Source organism: Lacerta agilis, chromosome 3, assembly GCF_009819535.1.
Source record: "Lacerta agilis isolate rLacAgi1 chromosome 3, rLacAgi1.pri, whole genome shotgun sequence".
In the NCBI taxonomy this organism is placed as follows: Eukaryota; Metazoa; Chordata; class Lepidosauria; order Squamata; family Lacertidae; genus Lacerta; species Lacerta agilis.
The window spans coordinates 15,850,910-15,877,879 of NC_046314.1; the positions used below are offsets into that span (position 1 = coordinate 15,850,910).

The following is a 26,970-nucleotide window of genomic DNA, read 5'->3' on the forward strand; positions in this document are numbered from 1 at the left end:
AATGCTAAGGGGGGGGCACTTATGATTAGTGCAGGAAGAACACAGGCATCATGATCAATACACACTGGCAACCTTATCCTCTCTGAATTTGCCTAACCCTCTTTTAAAAAATAAATAATTTTTTTATTTTCCATTATATACATTACAACCATTATTTTGCCAAATTGTAACATTTTCAATTTCAACTCCCTTCCCGCTTTCTGCGGTTCCCTACATTTATTTTCGTCTTTTCCTGCATACTCCAAATTGTCTTAACTTACTTCTTTTATCTGTCTATTCTAAGATATACCATACATACATATAGACACACATACTCACAGATATATATACATATACAGGACACACACACACACATATATATATACATACATATATGTATACTGTACATACATATGTGTATGTATGTTTGTATATATATGCGAGTATCAATATTATTTATAAATTAAAAATTAAAAAAACACTGCAGGTTTTAATAATAATCCTGCCCAATGTCTTAATCTGTTTACTTTTGGGGGGATAAATACTCAGTAAACCACTTCCGTTCCTTTCTGAAGTCTGTTCTCTCGGTTTCTCATTCTTCCATCAAGTTTCGCCATTTCAGCATACGCCATTCGTTACTGTATCCTACCTTTTGTCGTGGCCTAACCCTCTTTTTAAAAACATCCCAGCCGGTAGCTATCACGGCGTCTTTCGGAAGCCGCTTCCATAGTTATAGCTATGTCCTCTTTCTAAGACTACGCTGGGCCTCACAATACTCGGGAGCCACTTGCTCAGGATCGGGCTCCCTGTGTTATTAATGAGGCAAATGTTTTCTTTTTAATATCTCTCCCCCCCCCCCCTACCTCCACAAACCCTCGCCTTGCTTTTAATTGAACGTTGGGGGGGTTGTAAAGACGCTTAGCGGCAAGAAAATGAGTAATGAATTTCACGAAGAAGAAGGAGTAGTTAAAGCTTGCCTCTTGAAACTCATAAAAATTAAAGAAAGCAGGCGACCTAATTCCCCCCTTTTCCTTCTTCGCCACTCACCTCAGGAACAGAAAGCGAAACCACGCAACTGGCGCTTCAGCGGGAAACTGTTGAAAGGCTTCGCGCCTGCGCACGACGCCCCGGGGCGAGAGAGCGGCGAGTCTCGAGAACTCCCCGCGCAATCCAATCAGCGGCCGCCCCGCGCTGCGCGAGCGAGGACGACGCAAGTCTTTACTCGTTTTTTCCCCTCTCTCAACTGCAAAGCACCTCGTCCCGTGTTCTTCGGGCGCACGCGCAGCTATGGCAAGGAGAGAGGAAAGAGAGTAAGTGTCACTCTTCCTTCCTGTAATCGCTTCCGGCTCCCATCCGAAGGGCGCCATGTGCGGGGAACTGGCATAAAGTGACGACGATAGAGATAGAAATAGAAATTATAAGAGAAGAAGATAGTAGAGATAGAGCCCCTCTGATGTCACCCAAACCACTCGAGGGCGTCCAGACCCCGCTTTCTTGGCACGGGTTTCGCCCACCCACCTTCAACTGCGAACCAGAAATGTTAGGCATGCCGCTTCCTTCCCCTCAGCGGCAGGCCGTCCGATTCCTCCGTTTTGGCCCCACCCTCCCGCTTACGTCACGATTTCGCGCACGCGCGCTTGCCGCCCGCGGAATTACGAACGTCGGCGCTTGGGTGCCGTTATTCGCCTTGGCGCGAAGGGGCTCGCGACGCCGCCGCCGCCGCCGTGCCGTCCGAGGGACCCAGATGGGTCTGCACCCACAGATTCGGCCCGGCTCGGCTCCCTTCGGTGAAATCTCTCTTTCCTTTGCCCACAAGGCGACTCGCAAGAACCTTTCCTAGAGCCATAGGGTGGTAGAGTTGGAACGGGACACCCTAGGGTCATCTAGTCCAGCCCCCTGCAATGGATGGCATCTCAGCTGAAGCATCCGTGAGAGGAAGGAGAGTCCAACACTTGCTATCGGAAAGAAATGACTTCTGGAGGTTGGTTGGTCAATTGCACCAAGAACAGGAGCGAGGAAACAAAAGTCTTGCGGGACCTTTAAAGACCCTAACAGGTTTATTATGGCATAAGATGCTGTCGTGGACTAGAGTCTGCTTCTCCAATGGCACAAAAAGAACCCTGCACTGCAAGGGGTCAGACTAGATGACCCTGGGGGACCCCTTCCAACTCTACAATTGTGTGATTCTCAAATGTTACCCTCTTTTGGCAGGTGCAGCAGGGAAACGATTCTATGAGCGGAGGGGTGTTTGCATGTGTTAAGTTGACAAAACTTTTGCCCAACATTTTTGGATCGCGCTACTGGGCCGCGACCCAATGTGCACTTACTTGGGAGTAATAGTAATAATAATAATAATCCCCCGCCCATCTGGCTGGGTTTCCCCAGCCACTCTGGGTGGCTTCTAACAAAATATTAAAAACATGATAAAACATCAAATATTAAAAACTTCCCTAAACAGGGCTTCCTTGAGTTGTCCTTCACAAGTTGCCTTACGTGGCATTCTTCTGAACGGAGCAGGGCTTGCTTGCAAGTAAAAGGCATATGATTATGCTGCCAGTTGTGGATCCTCAAAATTACAGTCTCCGCGCTCGCATTTTACAGAGTATTTCCAATTGGAATTCTCCAATGGAAACTAAATGGTGTTGATTCCCTGCTCTGCAGTATCAGTCTCTACGTTGATGTGTGTATTGTTGTTTTCTTTTAAGAAGTGCTAGGCACTTATATTATTGTTATATGATGGGGGGGTGCTCTAGATGTCATCTTAGGGTTCCTCCTAAGCCTATGGTTTACTGTTTGTGAGGTGGGGTTCTGTAGAAAGAGAATATGAAAGTCGCCAAGCCAATCTCTTTGTCCAGTTAAGGGTTCTGGCCAAGTCCACTGAGTAGATCTTGTCATGGCCACACTGAAGACTCTTGAGTAAGCTTAGCAGTCAAGGAATAAGAGGAGAGATCCTCTTGGGAATCGCAGCTTGGTCAAGTTGAAAGGACTCTGAATTGAAAACAGAGACGACGTATGTACCTATGTTAACGATGAAAATCCGTTAAAAACAAACTTAATAGTTAAAAGTTGCAGGAAGCAAAGAATAGGAATAAACGGATAGTTCTCCAAATGAATAACGAGAGGTAGAAAGTTGATTCCCACAAGGATTGGTATTGGCACTTACTTTGAGAAGTCAATACACACAGGTGAATCATGAGCAGGCTGGTCTAAAAGCAACACCCCAGCAGGCCATGCAGAAGGGATGCCAGTCAATTCCTATGCTTCAGCAAGGGGTGCTTTTCTGTAGCTCTACTGCTATGCATATTTGCGTCCATTAGATGGCACTGCTTCTATTTTTATTGGTCAATGGTTTCCTTTTCCACCAAATTTCAATTGTTTCAGTGTACCAAAAGTTGGCCTCATGCTTAGACCCTGGGAGTTAAACCCTTCCCCCCCCCCATACCAGTAAGGCTTGCTTGCAAGGTTGTATTTAATGTTTAGGATGATTTCTCATATTATGTGTTTTACGCACATGCATCAAAATGTGGTTTATTCACACAACAAAACACATGGACTACATCTCCCATCACCCAAAGCCAGCAGTGCCAATAGTGAGGGATGATGGGAGTTGTAGTTCACAATATCTGAAGCATTGGCTGCTGCCGATTTGTAGGCTTGGCAAGGTAATGCCGTGCTGCTTTGTGACAATATCCTGTGAAGCCCCAAAGCCTGGCGAATGGGAAAGTTTTCATTTGAACAGCTACATATCTTAACTGTACTGTTTTTGACCAACACAGCTACCATAATCGGAAACCTCAGGACATAACAATTTAGGGAATTAGCTGGAGGCTCCCAGTTCAAAACTCAGCTCAGCCACAAACTTCCATGGGGTGGTTTTAAGGCAGCTGTGGAGAACACTTAGCCCTCCAGATGTTGCTGAACTACAACTCCCATCATCCCTGGCCATTGGCCATGCCTACTGGGGCTGATGGGAGTTGTAGTTCAGCTGCATCTGGAGGTTACAAAGATTCCTCAAAGAGATGGATGTGTCTCATCTTCTACTTGCTTCCTTTTTCACAGGGTGACAATGGCCCCACTCAAAGTGTTGTAAGGATTACTGAGCTATGCATGCCAAATGCTTTATCCTTCTGTTTTAAGAAATCCCTGCTCTGTACACAGTTTGTCACAGTTCTCAATCCATCTCATGATAATCAAGAGTTTCTCAAAAGCAGCGATTTCTTGAAAGGCAAAGAGCTTTCCAGACCCAGCATTCTAACCATCTTCTGACATACTGTAGCTAGTTTCAACAGGATGCTATTTGTGTGTGAGAGTTTTGTCTGCAAAGCTGTAATATAAGAAATAACCATTCAGACTGTTTGCATAATAAGGTCGCTTGCAGTCTCAGGCTGCAGTCCTATACACACAGACTTCACTTGGGAATAACTTTGATTGAACTCGGGGGGGGATTAACTTCTTTGTGGTCCCATATAGGATTTCACTATTCGTTTCTTCCTATCCCCTCAAGATCCTGTGCACAAATACAAAGCTGTGTTAACTTAAATTTTTGTAAAAATATTTTCTTGGATTACAAAAGTACATACATCGTCTCTGTTTTCAGATAATAAAGTCCTTTCTACAGGTCCGTTCTATTCGATGTGAGAGACCAATATTGTAGACAGTATAAGGTTGGGGGGGAGGGGTTGGGAGGGGGAGAAGTGGGGGGATATTAAACTTTCGTCCTTTCACATAGCGTACGTGCAAGGGTTTTGTGTCAGCATCCTGTGGGTAGGTTCTCTTGTTTTTAGTTACATTATCTCTGGCACAATGCAGAAGAATAGCCACACAATTTAATTTGCAGAAGAGTAACTGCAGAGAAACTTAGAGCAAGGCAGAGGAGAAAGAGAGCCCTAAATTAGGCTACTAATAAATAGGCTGCTATAAGAGGGTGGGAAAGGGTGAAGTGAGAAAAATAACAAGGGGAAATGGGCATCATCAAAGGCAAAAGGTGAAAGAAAACGGGAAAGTGCCAGAAAGGGAAATCAGGAATAGGAAGGGACTATTGCAAGGAAGGGTCAGAAACAGATGAAGGCTGCGATCCTTTACATATCCCTGAGTTCAAGCGCCAGTTAATATAGTGGGACTTACTTCTAAGTAAGCATGCATAGGGTTGCGCTGTAAAATCAGTTGGTGAAAGCCAATTCAGATTGATGTCACAAGTTATGCTTTAAGGTTTATTATGCCACATATAGAATGGGCTGGGTGACAAATGTGCAATACGAAAGAAAGGATGGTGTAGAAAAGCAGTTCAGAGATGGAAGGGAAGCGATACCAAGAGTTTAAAAGGAGATTGCTAAAAGAATGCTGAGAATTTTCTTAAATATAATTTTTATTAATTTTCAATTACAATAATCCAATAATAGCCTCATTGTAAAAATGCCAAATTATAATACAATTACTAATACCAATCATTCAGATGCCAAATTATGTGATTTAGGTAGTTTAAGTGCCCCCCCTCCGTGCTAGAATTGATGGTTTGATTATTTCCTTCGTTTCTGCATTTCAAAATCTTATTAATTTCAATTACCTCCTGTCAAAAGAGCAATCCTTTATACCACAACTGCAGTATTAACGAATTCCATTCGTATTGACACATTAAATGATTTATAAATCTACAGGTGAAGTATTAAAACTACCTTGTTCTTCCTGTGTGTGGCCATTTTTCTGTCTGCGATGGTTCTTTCTGTCCTTGTAAAATATTATGTCTATCTTTTCCCAGTTGTTGCTGCTCTCCTTCATGCCTTGGGTGGAGCTAACATCCCATTGCTGTTTCAGAAGTTTGCTCGTTTGCTGTTTGTTATTTTTTATCATCAAATGCTATTTGAATCATTCGTACTGAACGGAATAGGGATTTTCCCACCGTACCAAAATGTGTTTTATCAATGTACTTTGGCACAATCCTGTACATGTGAGAGAGCCAGTGTGGGATAGTGGTTAGAGTTTTGGACTAGGACCAGGGTTCAAATCCCCACTTAGCCATGAAGCTCTCTGGGTGACCTTGGGCCAGGGTTCAAAGGGCTATTGTGGGCATTGAGCGAGGAGGAGGAGAACTATGTATGCCGCCTTGAGCTCCTTCGAGAAAAAGATCTGATACAAATGCAATCAATCAATAAGAATCCTGTGCGCTCAGATGTCAGTCCCATTGTGTTCAGTGCGGCTGACTCTCATGCAAATATGTTTAGGATTGCAGCTTTATAATTTTTATTTCCTTAAAAATCCTTCTTTATTGTAATTTAAATTTTCATCACAAGAGACCTCAATTATATTTTATGTTCATCTCTGCAGCTGATGTCCTCGTACTGCCAGAATATTTGTGACGATGGGAGTGACCAGCCTGTGGCAGATCCTGGAACCTGTAAAACAACACGTCCCCCTCAGCAGCCTTAAAGGAAAGACCCTGGCTGTTGATTTAAGTCTATGGGTGTGTGAAGCACAAACAGTTAAAAAGATGGTTGGGATAGTCAGAAAACCTCACCTTAGGTATGTACGATGCTGTTGTCTTACATTATTGTCAGCGGCATACAGATTATCTATTAAATTCTTTACTTACCTGCTAGTGTTTTCCCAAATCTAAGGTATAACTTAAATATTTTTCTAGAACTTGGAAGGAAGTTTATTCCCCCTGTTCTCCCCACTCCTCACCCAGTTCTTGAGCAAAACTCAAGGAGAAAACAGTGAATGTAACCAATCCCATATTTATTTGCCTATCTTCATTGCTACCTAGCAAGGTGGACAAGATGATCTTGGACTCAGCCAGATTGGTTAAGAGAAATCAGTTTACCGGTATATGCATTATATATGCAATATAACACTGTGACACCAGATGGCACTGTGGAGGCCTGTCTTTCCCTACCGGATATCCCTGTATGAATTTACAACACATTTAACTGAAGCGCTTCTTTGACGTGTCTAGATCCAGCCCTTGTTACTGGTGGAATTATTTTTGTTGTGCAGAGAATCCATGGCTCCCCCAGCCATTGATGATAAGAAGCCTCTTCTCCAGTAAACTCCAAATACAGCTCTCAAATTCTTGCTGCATGCCTCCTTTCCCAGCCCACAATTTCCTATGAAGTTTTGCATTTCCACATGTAGTGATTGCTTCACGTATTTGGGTGTGTTTGATAGGCAACAAAAAAATTGGACACAGAGGTAGTGACTGTTGATCTTGCCTGCATATTGTACATCATGGTTTGTTTGTTTTAAAAAAGTTAAATATAATTTATCTGTCTTAACTAATATTTGGCCAACTTTAAATCCATCGTCGTTATTAATGCTCATATCCCTAAAGGTAAAGGGACCCCTGACCATTAGGTCCAGTCGTGTCCGACTCTGGGGTTGCGGCGCTCATCTCGCTCTATAGGCCAAGGGAGCCGGCGTTTGTCCACAGACAGCTTCCGGGTCATGTGGCCAGCATGACAAAGCCGCTTCTGGTGAACCAGAGCAGCGCACGGAAATGCCGTTTACCTTCCCGCCGGAGCAGTCCCTATTTATCTACTTGCACTTTGACGTGCTTTCGAACTGCTAGGTGGGCAGGAGCTGGGACCGAGCAACGGGAGCTCACCCCGTCGCAGGGATTCGAACCGCCGACCTTCTGATCGGCAAGCCCTAGACTCTGTGGTTTAACCCACAGCGCCACCTGGGTCCCTTGCTCATATCCTACCCTTCACCAAATGGGCCCAGGGTGAGCTACAAAAACACCCACAATTGAAAGCAAGTACGAACGATATTTAAAAATCTCAAAAGAAAACCACAAAACTATCCAATAGTAAAGTTTGTTAACAGCAGCAGGGAAAAACAAGGCGTCAACTCAGCAAGACGCCAACTCAGACGTCAACTTTGACGTCAAGATGTCAAAAGGCAAGACGTCAACTCAGCCAAAGCCCTGGCGGGTCTTGACCAATAAGTAAACAGCGCGTGAGACGGGTGTATGATGTACGTCAGAAGGGAAGTGATCCCACAGTTGGTACCCTTCCACAACTCAACTCTCTTGCTATTGCAGGAATCTTTATTTTCGAGTCTCTCTGTTAACGCTAATGGGAGTCCATTTAGTGTTTGTCACGGAGGGAGAGTCCCCAGAGCTGAAAGAAGACACAATGCGAAAGAGGACAGAAGCTCGCTTTGGCCCATCCAGCAAACCCAGGAGGGCAAGAACAGGGAGATCTCGTTTTAAATCTCTACTGAAAGAGGCAAGTGTCCATGGGTGGCTGAATTTCAGTGTTCGGGGTACTGAACACTGCTGCCATTACCTTTATATAATCACAAGCATGAATTTATGTATAATAAATTTATTTATTAATAATATTTAATTTATTTACTTTAGATATATTTTTTAAAATATTTTTAAATAATATATTGTATTTGACCAAGTCTAGTTTGATTTGTTAATGTTTGTGAACTGCAGAATAATTATGCTGAATTGACCGTGAAGCATTTTTCGTTTTATTTTTTGGGAAGGCATTGTTTCAACGTTTCATGTCAATTTTGTAGCTCCAGACACGCGTTTGTAAGATTTAGGGTTTGTCCTGACTCTTGTCTATCGTTTATGAGCCTCACCTCCTATTGTTTTAATGGCATGAGAAGATGTTCTCTGATTTTATAGCTCTCTGCTTTCATATGGCTTGTCTCCTTTAAAGAACTTATGAATTATTGCAGAGCAGCGATCTGCACCTCAAAGAAGTGTTTACGGAGCCGGTGTTTATTTTTTGTAGAAAATTGAATAAATATTAATAAAAAAGAAAGAAAAGTTGGTTCAGAAGTTTGTGGCGATTCTTGTGACCATTTGATGGAAGCATGCATAATTTTGCAAAGAACCAAATTCCTGCTTTAGGTCTAACTGCATCTTCTCTTGGGATTTTTGCTTCCTTAGTGCCTCGAAATGTTGGAGTGCTTAGGGGTCCCTTGGGTTCAGGCAGCGGGTGAAGCAGAAGCCACATGTGCTTATCTGAACTTGAATGGCTATGTGGATGCCTGCATCACCAATGATGGTGATGCCTTCCTCTACGGTGCTCAAACAGTTTACCGGAATTTTACCATGAACACAAAGGTAATTTATTGGGGCTTTGTTTCAAAGAGCTTCTTTTTGTAAATAAGCTAAAAGACAAAAACCAAGCCGGACCAGAATCATTCCACAGCCTGCTTAAAATAAAGCCCAGGAAAACAATAATGTTTTTTGCTGGACGCTTAAAGGCTGACCGTGTTGGCACGTGGCAAAATTCTCCGGGGAAAAAGAGTTCTATAATTGGTGAGCCACCACTGAGAAGGCCCTTCTTTCATTGCCACCTTTTGCACATGGCGAAGGTGACCCTGCAGCAAGGAAATAAATGCAAATAAATATATTTTATAGTTGGTACTCCTAGCAGTTATCCTGTTGTGGTTTTAAATAGGTTTATTTATATACATTATTTATATCCCACTTTTCTTCCATTGTGGAATTCAAGGGGCATGTGAGTCTGCCTATCTATATTTCATTCAGTCTTTGATGTGTTAAGTCAGAGAGAAGTGCACTAACTTCAACAATCCTTGAGAAGTCTTAGTTACTGCAACTCCCTCCTCTGATAAGCTGTGATTTCCACCCCACCCTGGCTCTCAGCAAACCATAGTTTGCCAATTCATCCTTCTGCTTGGAGGTTCTCAGAGCCATTGGAGGAATGTTTCTTTCTGCTGGCATTAGCAGGGATGTTTCTCAGTGCTCATTGAAGAAACTATGTTCACGACATTTCTTCCTGCTTTGTGATCTTCTTTCTCCTTCGGCGATCACTCATAGGCGAGTAAGATTGTTTTTTATGATTGTAAGTGACTGCGGAGGCCAATTCTGGATCCACACGTCCTTCTACAGTGGGGACATAGGTTTCCGGGCGGGAGTTGATCACCGTGAGGGTTTACCAAACATGCCTTCCTCTTATTTCATTTCTCCCTTTCATCCTGAGTTCGTGCTTCAAATTCCATGACACCTTTGGTGAAGGCTGTTCTCCAATTGGAGCACTCACAGGCCAGCGATGCCCTGTTGTTGGTGTTATGCTACATTTTTAAAGATTTGCCTTGAGAGCTTCTTTAAACCTCTTTTGTGGTCTACCGGTGTAATGGTTTTCAGTGATTGCTCATGAGTAACCAGCCTGACGCCGAGGTTTCTGAAACTAAGTTTCTTTATTGTGCAGATATATACAGTGCAGCAACAAAAAGTACATCTAGCTCATCCTTTGGCAGAGTCCGGGAATGACTCTTTCCGGTACTTTGCCCAGCATAAAAGCCGCGGGATGCGGAACCCCCGCCTACCCCCTCTCCGTCCTCCCCCCCCCTGCGCAAGTGGGGAGACGGAAGAGACGCCTCACCTCCAGTCCCTGCTTGATGCGAGGGCTCTCCTTCCCTGTCAAAGCCCTGACTCCTACTTCCCCGTCCCGTCTCCCCCTCCCCACTAGAGGGATCACTGCCTTCCTCACTGGAGGAAGACGAATTACTGAGCAGGTGGGGCGGGGGCTCGCAATACCCTGAAAGTCCTGGCAACCCTTTGCGCTGAGGCGAGGGCAGCACCCTGACAACCGGCATTACACTTTCCATTTTTAAGTTTGGAATAGAGTAGTTGCTTTGGAAGACGATAATCAGGCATCCAAACAACATGACCAGTCCAATGAAGTTGATGCTGAAGAATCGCTGCTTCGACACTGATGATCTTTGCTTTTTCCAGTACACTGGCATTAGTTTGCCTGTCTTCCCAATGCCAGAGGGTGTCGCCATCTGACTGTGTTCTTTTACAGGACCCACACATTGACTGCTATTCAATATTAGCTATTGAGAAGACACTGGGCTGCAACAGAGAATCACTGATTGGATTAGCAGTTCTACTCGGTTGTGATTATCTTCCTAAGGTAACAAAAAAAAATAAATGTTGGCATTCTGGAGTGAACAGCTGGTCTTTTTGCATTAGCTCGTAACCTTCCCCGGACTTGACACTGATCAGATTCTCCAGTTACAGTACAGATTTCTTCATGTAAACTGTCTTCTTATGCTGGTTCCTAGTCAGTGTTTCCTAATAGATTTATTTCCCTTCCCCCATGCTTTTCCAAGGCCCTGATCCTACGCTCTTAGGCTCTGCTGAAATACTTGTGACTAGGTGCGTAGTGTTGAGAAATGAGATTCCCAACCCATCTTTTGTTCTTAAAGGTGGGGAAATGGGGTTGGATCCTGAAGTGTCCCTTTTGTGAATAAAAGGACTCCTTCCATTCATGGAACAGCAGACCGAGATGCATTGGAGCCTCTTGCTGGAGAGAGGAAGGAAGGAAGGTGATTTTCTCTGATTCAACCTGCAGTCCAAAATATCTTCACCCATACTCTTTTATGCGGTCCTCCTACCTTCTGGAGCAGCTTCTCAGTGGGCTGTAGGCAGAAGGAGGAATCCACAAAAAACTTTTCCCCCTCCTTCCTCAAGCTGGGGTATCCCAAGAGACATTCATGGGGAATCTTGATCCAGCCAACAGACGAGTGCTGGTCAATAAGGATATTTTCATAGAATCATAGAATTGTAGTGTTGGAAGGGACCCCAAGGGTCATTTAGTCCAGCCCCCTGCAATGCAGGAATCTCAGCTAAAGCATCCATGGCAGATAGCCACCCAAGCTATCTCCAAGGAAGGAGAGTCTGGAACCTCCCAAGGGAGACCCGTTTTGGTGGCATATAGGGCTTAATATTTGAAGCCAGGGCATCTACACTTCGATTCAGAACAAATTTGCTTGTTTGTTCCTTTGACACAAGCAGTTCTTTGGATTGTGTAACCTTTGCTGTCTTTAGTGGGGCTAAAAGGGCTCGGCTTTCATTTGTGAATCAGGCCAGCATTGAATGGGAGTACATGCTTGCTGGAAAAAGGATTTATAAAGCAGGAAAGTGACTGAGCCTATACCCAGCTGAACAAATAAGCCGCATTGGGTGAATTGCAGCCCATTCTATAATTCCCTAATCATTCTTCCCGGCCACACACATATTTTAATTTTCCATTGCTCTCTGACAGCTTTAAAACAGCGATAATTGCAGTCAAACTACTCTGCTTCGGTCATATACATACAGGCAAAGCACAAACTACTGCTAATTCTATCTAGAGATCTAAATGAGCCATACTGTGTGAAAGCTTTTGCAATGCCACTATTTCAATGCAGGCATACTCCTGCTGCAAACGTTTGTGTCTCCTTTGACTCCCTCAACCCCCCTTCAGGTGATGCAGCTGCCTGAACAAAATCTTCCAGTGTTTTGCTGCCAGCTTTCAAGTCCAGCCAGCTGCTTGCCCTTCCTTCCGTTTCAGTCAATCTGGTTTTTGGGTTTTCCAGCAGCAAACCCATGTTTTACTGCAAGATCCTGGGCGTGCCTTAACAATCTGATTTGTGAAGCTTTTAAATCTGTTTCTTCCAGAAAGTTGGGTAAAGCAATTCAAAGCTCTTCCATCTGTTACATGTTTGAAAGAGAGTTTGAGGGAGGGAGAGAGCATCGTTGAACGTATTGATTTTACAAAACCAAAACCAAAAAAAATTAAGCCTTTGCTTATAATAATTATTTGCACATTCTCATAATAGTCACCTTCCCTGACCCTGTCAGGCTGTAACTGATTGCATTGTTTGTGAGCAATGCATCTCTCCAGTAATCAGTGTGCTCTCGTGAGAGGATGTTTGCCTTTTGTTTCTCTTTATTATTTATTTCATATTTGACCTTCCACCCCCATTTAACTTTGCGTAGCATCGGAGAGTTGGAAAGGGACATTGGGGGTCATCTGCTCCAACTTTACAACATCCCAACCAGACAGAGGAGCTTCACACATAATTTGCTACAGGTCAAAGTGAATGTTAATCACTCCTTTCCATGTTAACCACATTTTGGCTGCTGAAGCGGATAGATGTCAAAGCCGCCCATTGCATTTTAAAGAATGTGTCCGGGCATTTTTTTTCATTCATTCATTTGTTGTTTCGGCCATCACGGTCATTTCAACCACCTGCTGCGTTGATGATTTAACTGATTGTATGAAAGGTACTGCGGGAAAATTTTCGTATTCGCAGTGCGATGCTCAAAATGCTGCTGTAAATTGCTACATCAATGTGTGTGATATTCTCTTGTCTCGTAAAGGGAGTTCCTGGAGTTGGAAAAGAACAGGCTTTAAAGTTGATTAAGACTCTGAGGGGAGAGAGCTTACTGCAAAGGTATGTTTTATCTTGTCTTGTAGGCTAGAATTTACAAATTGTCAGCTGTACATTTGTGTGAGCAGTGTGTATCATACAGGCCTAATGCTGAGTTGCTTAGTGAAAATTAGCATGCTGTAAACCCTGTATGAGTTTTCAGATACGTTTCCCTGCTACGGATGACATCCAACATTAGTCATACTTCAAGTAGACTTATTGAAATCAGTGAACTAGTCCACTGATTTCAATGAGGGTACTCATTTATACATCAGTCTTTGTCACCAGAGTTCACAGCAGTTTCTAGGTTGATCTCTCGACATACTTGAATAGACCTACCGTATTTTCCAGCGTATAAGACGACTGGGCGTATAAGACCACCCCCAACTTTTCCAGTTAAAATATAGAGTTTGAGATATACTCAACCACAGATTCTCCACCCGGCGTATAAGACGACCCCCGACTTTTGAGAAGATTTTCCTGGATTAAAAAGTAGTCTTATACGCCAGAATATACAGTACTTGCTTCAGCAGCAGGTGCCTCTGAGCAAATGTTCTACATGTCTAGCATTGTTTGTCCAGGCAGGCGCATTATGTGACCCACGAGAGCAGCGAAATAACCAGACTGTACAACGGCGATGGGATAAAATCAGGTCAAATCTTTATTTACAGCAGCAGGGAGGGCAAGGGTTGGCATGGCATTGAGTCCCAGGGTCATTTCATCATTCCACAAGCTCCATGATGATGGAATGGATCCGTTGGGTTTGGATCGCTCCAAACCTGTACGTTGGGAGTCTGCCAGTGTTGCTCCTTGCCGTGGTGCAAGCCAAGCAAGCAAGGTCTCACTGAGGGACCCAGGTGCAGATTCCAAGCAGGCAGATACCGAACCTGCGCTTGGGTTTGCCATGGTCAATCCTCCCCTCAGGGCCCCCCCATACTATGTTGATCCTGACCAAGGCCATTTCTGCCCTCATACAAACCAAGTTCTTCCGTCTAACAAAGGAAAGCCATAATTTCACTGAGGGAAAGGCAAACAAACAAACAAACAAAAACAACCTGCAACCAAATGCCAATCAGTTTGGGAGGGGGGAAATCATTTCCGGCCCTGTCAGCCAGTGACCCAAAATTGCTCAGTGAAGGCTCTAACCCAAGGTTGGGTGGGCAGGAAGCTCTCAAAGCAAAATGGCTGTGAGCTTCGGGCGAAGCAGCCTTATGTAGGGTTCACCTTCAGCATGGGAAAAAGCTGTCCCATGAGCCCATCACACAGAGAGGACACTGAGCAAAACCTTACCCAGCATTTTGCTTCAATCCATGGACCACAGTGCAGCTGGGCAAAGGTGTTCCATGCTTACTGGGCACGGAACAGGGCATATTCTCCCCCCCCCCCCCGGCAGAATAAAAAAATCTAGCTTTATATTGTATATATTTATATTGGACAAGTTCCAATTGGTTTGGAATAATGTAGGTGCCACAATTAAAGCCCCGGAGATGCAAATTCTAATAGCTGAAATTCAACGGCATATTTGTAAGATGTGCATTGCCTTAACACATAAGCAGAAGATCTTATGAACAGTGGTGACTGTGTGCCTCGCCTTAAGTGCTCTGTGCTATTCTCATCCTTTAAATATTATTTTAGATTTGCACACTGGAAAGACCACTTCCAAGATGATGACATCCCAGCCCTGGCAGCTAACAAGGTGATTCATTGCGCTGTGTGTCGTCATCCAGGTGAGTCGGCCTGTGACTTTAGAAGTGCAGTGCACCGTGGCCTCCCCTTAAACAGGTGCGCAGTAGCATTAAAAGGTTTCTTAAAAAGAGACTGGATTGAGCCACTGCCAATCCATGAAAAGTGAGTGATAACCAAATCCTTTTCTCTCTACAGAAAATTATAAGCCTCTCCCCAAAGGAACTTTGTGTAGCACAAGTGGCATGCTGTTTGTTATTATTATTGTAATAATAATCTATATCCTGCTTTCTCTCACCATGGATAACTCAAAAGGTCTGGTTCGCATGACACGCTAAACCAAACCATAGTTTAGTGCGAGCATGCAGGCTATCAAGAGAGGGGTTCAGTGAAGCTTAGCTTCTTTCTGGTTGTTGTGCTGTTGTGGTGCCAGGAGGAAAAGCCATAGTTTGGGTTAGGATGTTGTCCAAACCTGGGCTTGTCATTTAGCTCTTCCACAAGCTGCAGACTGTAGAACAGACCTTGGTTACACTTTGTGGTTTGCCTGGATAGAGCTAAACCATGAGTTTGGGTTTGAACAACAAGCTAAGCCAAGCCAGCATAGCAACCAAACAAACCCCTATACAATATCTGGCATTTTTGTTTTGTTTTGTTTTGTTTTATTATTTTGTTTTATTTCGTTTTATTTCATAAAATGTATATACCCTTGACTGTAAGGGAAAAAAAACCTCAAAGCAGTTTACAGAAAGAATGAAACCTACAGAAATGCTTCAGCTGTGCAAATTATACCTCATTCAGAACTTTATGGGACACACCTTTCCATTTTAAGAAGCATTTTTAGCCTGCACTCTCCCTTCCATTTTCTTTTCTTTTTTATAAATTTACAAACAATCACCAAGCACCCAAAACACAAAGAGAATTCCATAAATTCCCATGGACTTCCTTCCTCCCTTTTGTGGGTTAACTTTTTTTCTCCCGCATCTTCTCTGTTGACGCAACTCTATTAAATCTCCATTACAACCGTAGTCACCATTTTCTTGCAGGAGCTTATAAAGATCATGAGAGCGCTGGGTGCCGTCTTTGTGGCAGCGCAGCATGCTGTGAACCCCACGATGCAGAATTCTGCTGTCCTTGTGACTGGCACTCCTCCGAGCAAGACCGGCGAGTCAGCGCAGTGGAGAATGGCATTAAAAAGTAGGTGTGCCTCGATGTGCATTTCCCTGAATTGCTTCAGGAAAAGGATGCCAGTTCTCTGGGGTTCTCACCTGTGCAGTCACACAGGTGGGTTCTGCACCTTTGCAGAGCTCTGTTTTGGAACTTTCCAGTGCTTTAGCAGGAGGCATGGGTGCCAACCTGGATAAAATTGTTGTGGGGGGGTTAGGAATGTCCTGGCCCCGCGCCATCGGTCACAAGATGTGGCGCACGCGCACCAATTGATTGGCAATGCCCATCAACTTTGGGAAGGCCCCAGGAGTTGTCTCTATGGCAGGAGGCCACAAACATAAGCTCAGTGGTGTGGCTCTTGCCTTTTAACTCAGCTCCCTTTCTTTTTCTTTTTGAAATAATTTTCATTTGATTTTGCAGATACAAAGATATCACAATCCAACTGTACAATCCACAGTTAGAGATTCCTCCGAAGCTCTGGACTTCCACCTTCCCCTCCATGGGTCCTATTGTTAACCTTTTCTACTGCATATTTTTCCATAGCCCATATTTTATATCACTCCATTATCTCCATAATACTTGCTACCTTACAAGTGTCATTGCAATCCTGCTAAATTTTTTATCTGCTTACAGTGGTCTCAAGATAATTATGCGTTTCTCCCATTCTTTATTAAAGTTTGGTCTTCTTGGTTCCTGAGCTTTCCAGTCAGTTTTGCCATTTCAGCGTAGTCAAAAAGTTTAATTTGCCATTCTTCTCTGGTTGGGACTTTGTCTTTTTTCCATCTCTGGGCTAGTAGCATCCGTGCAGCTATCGCTGCATACATAAAAAGTCTTTTATGCTCCCTTGGAATATTGCACCTATAATTCCTAGTAAAAAAGCCTGCTGTTGTGTGTGTTTTTTTAAAAAAAGTTAATTTAAACATTTTTTTTCACCTCATATATCATTTCCCAGAATGCTTTCTTACCTTACAAGACCATTCATTCACTCAGCTTCTTTTTGACCTTCAGAGCTACAGATATTTTAAAGGATTTTCTCGAGGCTTGCGTTTTCTCTCAGCCTCACTAGGCAAACGGATAATAGATACCTTATTTTTGGTTCTTTAATTTTATATTTGTGTTGGTGTTTTTATGTGGTAAGAACTCACACTCTACACCACCTTGTTTGTTACCTAGGTGAGGAAAAACTACCTTTGTTTTTTTTGTTTTTTGTTTTTTTAAATAATAATTTTTATTAATTTTCTATTTTACAATTTCAAATAAATATTTTACAAACTTCAAAATATCCAATGACATCCTTTCTCTCGTTCCATGATTCATTTTACATATCATGCATCCCTGCATATTTTACTATAAGCATGCAAATCAGTTTCCCATTTTTACATCCTTCAAAAATTATTACTCTGTTTAAATTTATCTTAATGCTGCCAGCATTTCACTTTATACAATGTTTTCCACTCTTATTTAAACACATGTCTTCTTGTTCTCTTATTCTATATGTTAAATCTGCAAGTTGTGCATATTCTGTCAATTGCCAGTCCTCTTTAAGTAGGATCTTGCTCACTTCCATTTTGGGGCTAACAAAGCACAAGCCACAGTTGTTGCATACATAACCTTTTCTGACACGGGGAATTTCAGTCTGGGTTATCCCCAACAAAAAGGACTCTGTTTTGCGCGGGGGCGGGGGAGGGAAGTAGTTTTGAACATTTTTTTCCAATTCATTAATAATAATAATTTATTTGTACCCTGCCCATCTGGCTGGGTTTCCCCAGCCACTGGGTGGCTTCCAACAAAGATTAAAAATACATTAAAATGTCACACATTAAAACTTCCCTAAACAGGGCTGCCTTCAGATGTCTTTCCCAGAACGTTTTTACATGTCCACCACATGTGGAAGAATGTTCCCTCCATTTCTTTACTCCTTCCAACACTTATCTGATTCTGTTTTGTAAATCTTAGCCAACCTACTTGGAGTTAAGTACCATCTAGGAATCATTTTCAAGTACTTCTCTTCAATAAATTGTTGTTGTTCAGTCATTCAGTCATGTCCGACTCTTCGTGACCCCATGGGACCAGAGCACGCCAGGCACTCCTATCTTTCACTGCCTCCCGCAGTTTGGCCAAACTCATGCTAGTCGCTTCGAGAACACTGTCCAACCATCTCATCGTCTGTTGTCCCCTTCTCCTTGTGCCCTCCATCTTTCCCAACGTCAGGGTTTTTTCTAGGGAGTCTTCTCTTCTCATGAGGTGGCCAAAGTACTGGAGCCTCAACTTCAGGATCTGCCCTTCCAGTGAGCACTCAGGGCTGATTTCTTTAAGGATGGATAAGTTTGATCTTTTTGCAGTCCATGGGACTCTCAAGAGTCTCCTCCAGCACCATAATTCAAAAGCATCAATTCTTCGGCGATCAGCCTTCTTTATGGTCCAGCTCTCACTTCCATACATTACTACTGGGAAAACCATAGCTTTAACTATACGGACCTTTGTCAATAAATAGCATGCTGTAAATTTCAAGCTGCCTGTCGCTTCACCTCTCCTGCCCTTTCGCATTCGGCTTACAGCTCTGAAGGCAGCTCCTTTTCACACTTCACATTTCTAACCTCTTCCTAAGATGTGTGCATTTTTATTCACAGGAAAGCTAAAGCATGCAAAGGATTTCCATTTCCTGAGGTAATTAGACCCGATTTGAAAATTTGAAAATGAATGCTTCCTAGAATCTTCTTATCCAGAAACTTTCTCCTTTTCACTTGTTCTTTTTTTCCTGCCAAGGTTATCCAAGAGTACCTAATCAGCAAAGATAAACCGATGAAGTTAAATGGGTACCGGAGGCCAAATTTATTGTCCTTTCAGGTACAGATAGTAGATTTTGATGGTTAAACAGATTGTATGCATTAGCATTTAGCCCAGCTAGTAATGATGTGTAGTTGCCATTTTGTTGGTTAGAAGAATCTTCATATAAATAGAAAAATTATGGAACGTAAACACCAAAAAATAGTAGGAATTACTGCAATGTCCGTTAATTGTGTCTGCATCTGAGCACTCAAATTAAGGAGAAACTTAGAAAATGAAGTACTCTGGGTGACTTTCAACAGATTCATGGAGGAACGGGCTATCAATGGCCACAAGAGCTATATTTTACCTCTATTGTTAGAGGCAGTTGATGGGAATCACAAGCACGGAGCATGCTCTTGTGCTCAGGACTTTCTTTCAGGATAATGGTGGGGTTTTGGTAATAATAATAGTAATAATTTATTTATTATTTATACCCTGTCCATCTGCCTGGGTTTCCCCAGCCACTCTGGGCAGCTCCAAACAGAATATAAAAAACACAATAAAACATCAAACATTAAAAACTTCCTTAAACAGGGCTGGCTTCAGATGTCTTCTAAAAGTAAGATAGTTGTTTATTTCCTTGACATCTGATGGGAGGGCGTTCCACAGGGCGGGTGCCGTTACTGAGAAGACCGTCTGCCTGGTTCCCTGTAGCTTCACTTCTCACAGTGAGGGAACCGCCAGAAGGCCCTTGGAGCTGGACCTCAGTTTCTGGGCTGAATGATGGTGGTGGAGACACTCCTTTAGGTATACTGGGCCGAGGCCGTTTAGGGCTTTAAAAGTCAGCACCAACACTTTGAATTGTGTTCGGAAACGTACTGGTTGTGACATTTGAAAGTGAAATGCACTGACCCTCCAAAAACAGACTTGTGTGCTAATGGCAAATGAACTGTTTCATACACGGCACTTGAAAAGGTTTTCGCCAATAATACGGTGGCACCAGTTTTGGAGGACACATGTTTAAAGCTTTTCTCACACTTACAGAAATTCGCTTTTGAGAAAATGGACTGGTCCAAGCATTACGCTTGTGAGAAATTGTGCGTCCTCCTCACATACTATGACATGAACAGAAGGAAGTCTGGCCATTTTGACCCACAGCAACTGCAGGCACGACGGTAATTTAACTGGGTAGCTGGAATAATTCTTACCCTGTTTCTTTTCATATCTGTTGCTGGAGAAAATCAGTATTCCTGGTAGCCTCATGGAAGTGGAAAATATATGGATTTTTTTACACTTATTACATTTATACGTTTAAATCAGTCCTGTATTTCTGATGTAGTGTAAAATCCCCAGAACGTAACCCCCACATAAATGGCAGGATTGTTGTATTCTTATACATATTGCAGCCACGTGGGAGATTAGCCCCCCCTTTTTTTAGTAACTTAAATTCTTAATTTAACACAAACCTTTAATTGCTTGGGCATTTTTCTGTTTGCACTCTTTTATTTTCAAATGGTTTGTGTTTTTGCTTTTGTGGAATATTGCAACCAAATATAACTAGCAAGCACAGAGCTAGTTAGTGTATGAAGGGGTAAAGGACCACAAATAGACTCAGCTACTTTCTTTCCCTCTGTCTATTTGTGGTCCTTTACCCCTTCATACACTAACTAGCTCTGTGCTTGCTAGTGAATAAGCACTGGATTCACAGAAGATTGGAAACCCCCCCTTTTTTTTTTAGTAACTGAAATTCTGAATTTCACGCAAACTTTTAATTGCTTGGGCATTTTTCTGTTTGCACTCTTTTATTTTAAACTGGTTTGTGTTTTTGCTTTTGTGGAATATTGCAACCAAATATAATGTTTGGAATTATATTCTGTATTTTCTACCAAAGAGTATTTTCCTTTATTGTTGTTGGTGCTGCATGGCACAATGCATGACTGAGACCTTGAATCTGTAAGTACAGTCATACCTCGTGTTTCGTTCCGCTCTTGTTACGGACTTTCAGCTTACGAACGCGGAAGTGTTTACTTCCGGGTTCGCTGCCTGCGCATGCGCAAAAGCCATCTTCGCACACGTGCAGAAGCGCTCGATCGTGCCACGCACATGCACAGAAGAGGCGCTCCAGTTGCGGACTTTTCGGGGTGCAAAAGGCACCCCGAAACAGATTAAGTCCGCAACTATGGGTACCACTGTAAAGCATTTTAAACTTACTTAACATTGTGTGGTCTGTTAATTTGCAAGAGGGGTAGGAAGAGGTCAGTTGCTGTGTGTAGTTGGAACGGGATAAGAAAACAAGCTATATTCCTATACTTCTGCTTAACTTTTGTGAGTTTCATGCTCTGCTACTGGGGCTCTCTTGTGCAAGCCCTTCCTTTTGAATCTAGGCAACCCGGCCAATTCTGTTCTTGTTCACCCACACATGTGGATCCACAGGGATTCGTATATTTTAATTCCCCCTCATTTTTATCTTTGTTTCACAGGATAATCAAGACCCGGACTAAAAATGGCATTCCTTGCTTTGAAATTGAGTGGCAAAAGCCAGGTTGGTGCTGTTTGTTTCCATGTTCTTTGGGCTTATCATACAATGCCACTTTAAATGCTGGTTTAATGAAAAGTTTCCTTACCACCTTGAAGGAAGAAAGACAGGGATGATGTGATAAGAAACTAGCAGTATTGGAATGTTAAAAATAAAAGACAGAATGGCCCTGTGTGTCTAGTGATCACTGATTGGGATAATGTTTTTAGATTTATTTTTAAAACACACACACACACACACAATTAATATATGTGCTTGCCATGGGCCTCTTTTGGGAGGAAGGGCAAGATAGAAACTGAATAAATGAATAGTGTGAGTAAGCCAAAGTTGGATTTTTAGATTTTTGTGCGCTGTTCAGACAAGTAGAACAACACACATCAAAACCTGACTTTCTTTCTTTCTTGTGGCAGCCATTGCTCAGTTGCAGAGCCTCAGCTCGGCTTGCAGAAGGCTCCAGGTTGAACTCGTAACATCTCCAAATAGTGTTGGATAGGGGTGGGAAAGGCTTCATGTATTCATATTGATAACTGGAGATGGGACAAGTTTTAAAATAAGAGGCACTTTCCACCCCTTACAAGCCAGTGGCATGAGCTCTGCTCACTGTAATTTGCCGCTGGTCTACTTTAAATCTGCTTTTCTTTATGCTGCAGGTATACAAATAAATAGTGTTTGTTTTAAAATATTTAAGGATGAACTGCAGTTTTGTTTTTAGACAGGTTGAAAATTTTTGTGCTGAAATTTGCTTAACGGTAAAAATTGTAGACCTCTTTTCCACCAAGTGGTCCCAAAGCAGTTTGCAACAAAAGTAAACAAACAAACAGGGAAGCGTATAGATGTCTATACAAGTAGCAGAGCAGAAATAAATGCATACATATTCATTGCAGGGGGTTGTACTGGATGACCCTTGGAGGTCCCTTGCTCCTCTATAATTTTATGATGCTATGGAATGCAAACTGCAAAGTGGAGTCAACCAAGCCCTCCAAAAGCCTGGGAGAACATATGTGTTTTTACTGGGCAACAGAAGGCCATCAGTGACTTCTTGCCTGAAAGTCCTACCCTGGTGGTGACGCTTTTGAAGCAGATTGCATCGTCTCCTGGCATTTTTTTCCTCTCTTAGATATTCATGGGAAGAGCATTGGGAGGGGGAGCAATGTGGAGACCGGGGGGGGGGGAACCTGGAAACAACCCCCCCTCCTAAAAATAAATAAAAAAACCTCAGGGCTTCAGAAATGACAGTTCATTTGCTAGTGAACTCCCTTGGATTGCACAGTGCCTAAATGAGAACACAGTTATCTTTTCTGCAGCCCTGAACCTTCCCATTTGTATTTTGATAGTATTTTGTTTCCATGCTTTGGATTAATTGCTCCAGATCATTACACAACAGCAGACGATCAGCCTGCAGAACCCTTTTTAATAACAACAGAAGAGGCGTCACTATTTGAGGCTGCGTATCCAGAAGTGGTTGCCCAGTACCATATGGAGAAGTTGGAAATATGCAAGCAAAGGAACAAAGGTAAATCTGAAGCTTCGGGTTTTGCTGTTGATTAAATAGACACCGTGCTCCTTTCGTTTTGTGAAATTGCCCATTATCCTCCCGAGATGTATGCATCTTAGTCAGCGAAGCATTATAATGTAAGCAGATTCTCAGTCACTTCCCCAGCCCTTGCTTAACTGCCCTTTAAATCACAGATTGCTTCTGTTAACTTCATCACAAGGAACAAAGCCTTCTTTTTACAAGGTGACTTTGTTTTGTCTGGTTATTTTAGGTAAGAAGAATAAACCTAAAGAGGGAGAACACTTAGCTGGGGACAGTGAAATTGCAGATCTTCTTTCTCGGCTGAACATGCGATCCGATGAGGAAACCTTTCCCAGCAGAGATCCTAAGCCCCCATTTACAACTGTTTCTGGTTTTCAAACAGTTCCAGAAAAGGGCTCTAAATTTCAGGGCCTACCTGTAACTGTACATTTTCCTACTGCAGTCACACAAATTCAAAATCCACCATCTACCTTGCTCGTGACTACTTTGCAAAATACAGAGTATAATTGCATTCCTGACGGTTCTCTGAGCTCGCAACCTGAAAACTTGCGTGCCTCTTCCCAAATTGCCCATCTGCAGTTGAGCGACATTGACTGGGAAGGAACATCCTTCAGCGTTTCTCCAAAGCGGGTTAATATTGCTTGTTCGGAATCTGAGTCAGATGTGAGTAGTAATTTTCCAAATCAACACTCTTCACTGCCCTGCAAAACAGCTGAAATCATTACCCCGTCTTTGAATTCTGTGCGATATGATCCAAATCTACCAGGGAGTGAGGAGTGCTCTGTCTCCAAAATTGACCTTCATAAAGGTCAAAATGATTTATCTTCAGAAGAGCGGGCAATTCTGAAGCCTTCTGCTTTGGAGGCTTCTCCCAGCGTTTCAGATATGTCTCTGTTAAACTCTTTGCAAATGGTAGAACAAATCAATGTTACAGCTAGCCCTGTGGGAAAAGCTCTATCTCCTTCAGCTCAGCTAAATGACAGTGCTCAGGAAGTTGAAAGTATATTACCAGGAAAATATCTGCAGGGACTTGGCTTGCCAAACTTGCTCAAAAATTATGAAAATCCAGCCCGGGCGTCACATAACCTCACTAGTCCAGGAACTTCAGTGTCTCTGGGCACCGGAACACGAAAACCAACTTGCTTGGGAAACAAGTCACCAATATTGTCTCGCAAGTCAACGGAAGTCTTAGATAGCTGTCGGATGAGGGGGAAGCCCACTCATAAAAGCTCGCTGAAGAAGAGCGTGTGCCAAAAGATTTACTCCAGTGAAGACAGTGATGGTGAAAATGTGAAAGGTAGAAAGAAGGGTCACAGAGGCCCTAAGTGGCGAAGGAAGGGTCGTGTGGTTCAGCTGAAGGACAAGTGTGGGGACAAAAGGAGCAGCCATGAATTGGTGGCTGAAGTTGTGCCAGGAGAGAAATCTCTTAAAGGGCCTGCCATTAATTTACCCGTGGAAGAGCTTCCTATTGCAAACATTCACAATTCTCTGACACACTCAGAATCTAAGCTTTGTCGATCCTTTCTTCCTCTTCAGGCAAGTGAGGCTGCCGCCTGCGCTGATAGCCCCCTTCCTCTGTCCGAACGGCTGAAACTAAGACTGCAGAGCAGTTAAGGATCCCTTGGCATTTTGTTCTTCTGTTCTGGGCATTTCTTAAATTCTCATCTCCTTCCCCCTCCATAACCTTTGTAAAAGCTCAACCGACAGATCTAAGTAAAGAGACACAACCTTAATGAGCCAGGACGCAGGGAGAGATCCAGAATGAGCAGAGCTAAATGCTGGTGTGAAATTAACCAGTCTGTTCAGTCAGCCTTTATCGTGGTTTCTTGTAGAACAGGCTGTGGATTGTGCTGATGGCTCATAAGCATATTCTTCTTTTGTTGAGCCGCATCATATCTGCATCCCTTCTTTTGTTGAGGTGCACCGCATCTGCGGCAAGGAACGAAAGCAACTTTTGTTCGTCGACCCAGTTAACAAACGTGTAACAAGCTGTTTCTATCCACCCAGGTGGTGGTGCTGTTGATACCAGATATCTTCACACTTAAAGGTTATGCAATATGACTGGGTCTTTTTTAGAGCTTTCCATGGACCAAATCACAGATCTTAGACTGGGTTTGCAAGCAAAACAAGAATGCTGTGGTGGGAGATACCACTCTTGAATTCTGCCCCGTGTAAGAACCTCAATACTCAGTTATTGCAATGTGTTCTATGTGGGGTTATCCTTGCGGCTGGTCTAGAAGTGGCGCAAAAGGCTGTGACTAGACTTTTGATGGGGAAAGTCTTATCACCAGCCCATAACCGTTCCTCAAAAGTTTGTACTGCCTGCCCATACACTACCAAGCCAGATTCAAGGTCCTTGTATTAATTTGCAAGTCCCTTAACAACTTGGGTCCACGATAACCCCAGGGACCTCCCGATCCCTTATATCCGTGCCCAATCACTGGGATCTTTGAGGGAGTCGTGGTCCCCCGTGGCTCAGATGCACAGCTCGTAGACACCAGGGACCATGCATTTAATATTGTGGGCCCAGTTTTTATGGACCTCCCTTCCATTTGAGATCAGACAGGCCCCTTCCTTGCTGAATTTCCAACCCCTACTGTGGAGCCTTCCATTCCAGCAGCCATTTTAAACTGACGTTTGATTTTTATAGTTTTAACTGATTTTTACTTTTTGTATTTTATCCTTGTAAACCGCTCAGAGGTGGTTGTAGTTGAGCAGTATAGAAATTGTTTAAATAAAGAAAGAAGAAGAAACTCCCTGCAAAAAAATTTTTTTAAAAAAAGCCCAGCACATCAAGGAGAATGAAATCTTGCCTATCCCTTTGCCTGTTATGTTAGTTTTCTATTTGCAGTGAGTTCTTAACTTAGGGAGAAAGGACATAGGTTGTACCGCTTCAGAATACATCACTGCATTCCTCCGCATGGGTAAACCAGATATAATGCCTTCAGTAATCATGACAATCCCCAGCTCTGTAAAGATGCAGTCTGCTCTGTTCATAGTTGGAAGCTGGGAGAGTGTTGGAAGAAAGTGAGATGTCAGTGTTCAGGCAACTTTAATGCAAACAGTCAGTGGCATCTTGATCATTCTGTGCTTGTCATACCAGAGCACAAACAATCCCATTCATGCAGTGCCTTTTTCCCCTTTCTCCAAGTTCAGCTAAATGCAGCTGTAGCTGAGAGCCAGTGTGGTGTAGTGGTTAAGAGCAGTAGACTCATAATCTGGGGAACCGGGTTCGTGTCTCCGCTCCTCCCCATGTAGCTGCTGGGTGACCTTGGGCTAGTCACACTTCTGTGAAGTCTCTCAGCCCCACTCACCTCACAGAGTGTTTGTTGTGGGGGAGGAAGGGAAATGAGAATGTTAGCTGCTTTGAGACTCCTTCGGGTAGTGAAAAGCGGGATATCAAATCCAAACTCTTCTTCTTCTTCTACTCACTTATAGTCAACCCTTTTAGTCTCGCAGCATACTGTAGCTCAGCTGAATTTACTGCTGTGCAGTATCTTTCCCTGGAAAGTGTATACTACAAGTATATCAGCAGCAAGTCAATGGATCAGTGTCATATGTTGGCATTATATATTTACCACATCAATACTGTGCCCTTTCTTTTGATTTTGTGAGCTCTGGAGCCAAAAGCCTTTGAATTAAACATCAAAAAGAATGGCAGTTCACCTCCGGCCATGAGCTTAAATCAAAGCCTAAATTAAATCTGGGCAGTATTATGTAATAGACGAACACCTCAACCCTTTGGATGATTAAAGTATTTTGCTTCTTTATACTGGAGTCCTAAGTGCATTTGCCAGGAAGCAAATCCTATTGATTTCAGCTGAGCTTCCTTTTCATATTAGTGTCCCTAGGATTGCACGCCTTATCCTACACTGCAATTCTGTACACGTCTACTCAAAATTAAGTCCCATTGTGTTTAATGGGGTTTGCTCCCAGGTAAGTGGGTGTAGAATTGCAGCCCAGAGAAGTGTCTGAAATCTGTGACAATCTGTGGGCTTAACTGCCTGACTGCAGCCTTATAAGCATTATGTAATTGTATAAACCTTGTGTATAAATGCAGGGGTGGCTAATCTGTGGTTTTCCTGCAATTCCTATCAGCCCCAGCCAACCCAGTTGTCCC

At 43.1% G+C, this 26,970-nt stretch overlaps 1 protein-coding gene across 1 annotated transcript; it reads left to right on the forward strand.

Moving 5' to 3' along the window:
- The first annotated feature begins 1,710 nt into the window (after positions 1-1,710).
- On the forward strand, positions 1,711-24,637 carry GEN1 (GEN1 Holliday junction 5' flap endonuclease). The gene is made up of 14 exons (XM_033142905.1): positions 1,711-1,766; positions 6,301-6,495; positions 8,015-8,201; positions 8,882-9,058; positions 10,767-10,877; positions 13,112-13,185; positions 14,797-14,888; positions 15,888-16,038; positions 18,639-18,675; positions 18,775-18,855; positions 19,822-19,952; positions 21,258-21,319; positions 22,683-22,826; positions 23,080-24,637. The coding sequence occupies exons 2-14, from the start codon at positions 6,335-6,337 to the stop codon at positions 24,462-24,464; spliced, it is 2,793 nt and encodes a 930-aa protein (XP_032998796.1). The 5' UTR covers positions 1,711-1,766; positions 6,301-6,334; the 3' UTR covers positions 24,465-24,637.
- The last annotated feature ends 2,333 nt before the right edge of the window (positions 24,638-26,970 follow it).

Coding starts and splice junctions, on each gene's coding strand:
- GEN1 (XM_033142905.1), top strand. CDS start 6,335: ATGGGAGTGACCAGCCTGTGGCAGATCCTGGAACCTGTAAAACAACAC. Junction 14,889..15,887: donor CGCTGTGTGTCGTCATCCAG/GTGAGTCGGCCT, acceptor ATTTTCTTGCAG/GAGCTTATAAAGATCATGAG. Junction 18,856..19,821: donor CAAATTTATTGTCCTTTCAG/GTACAGATAGTA, acceptor TCACACTTACAG/AAATTCGCTTTTGAGAAAAT.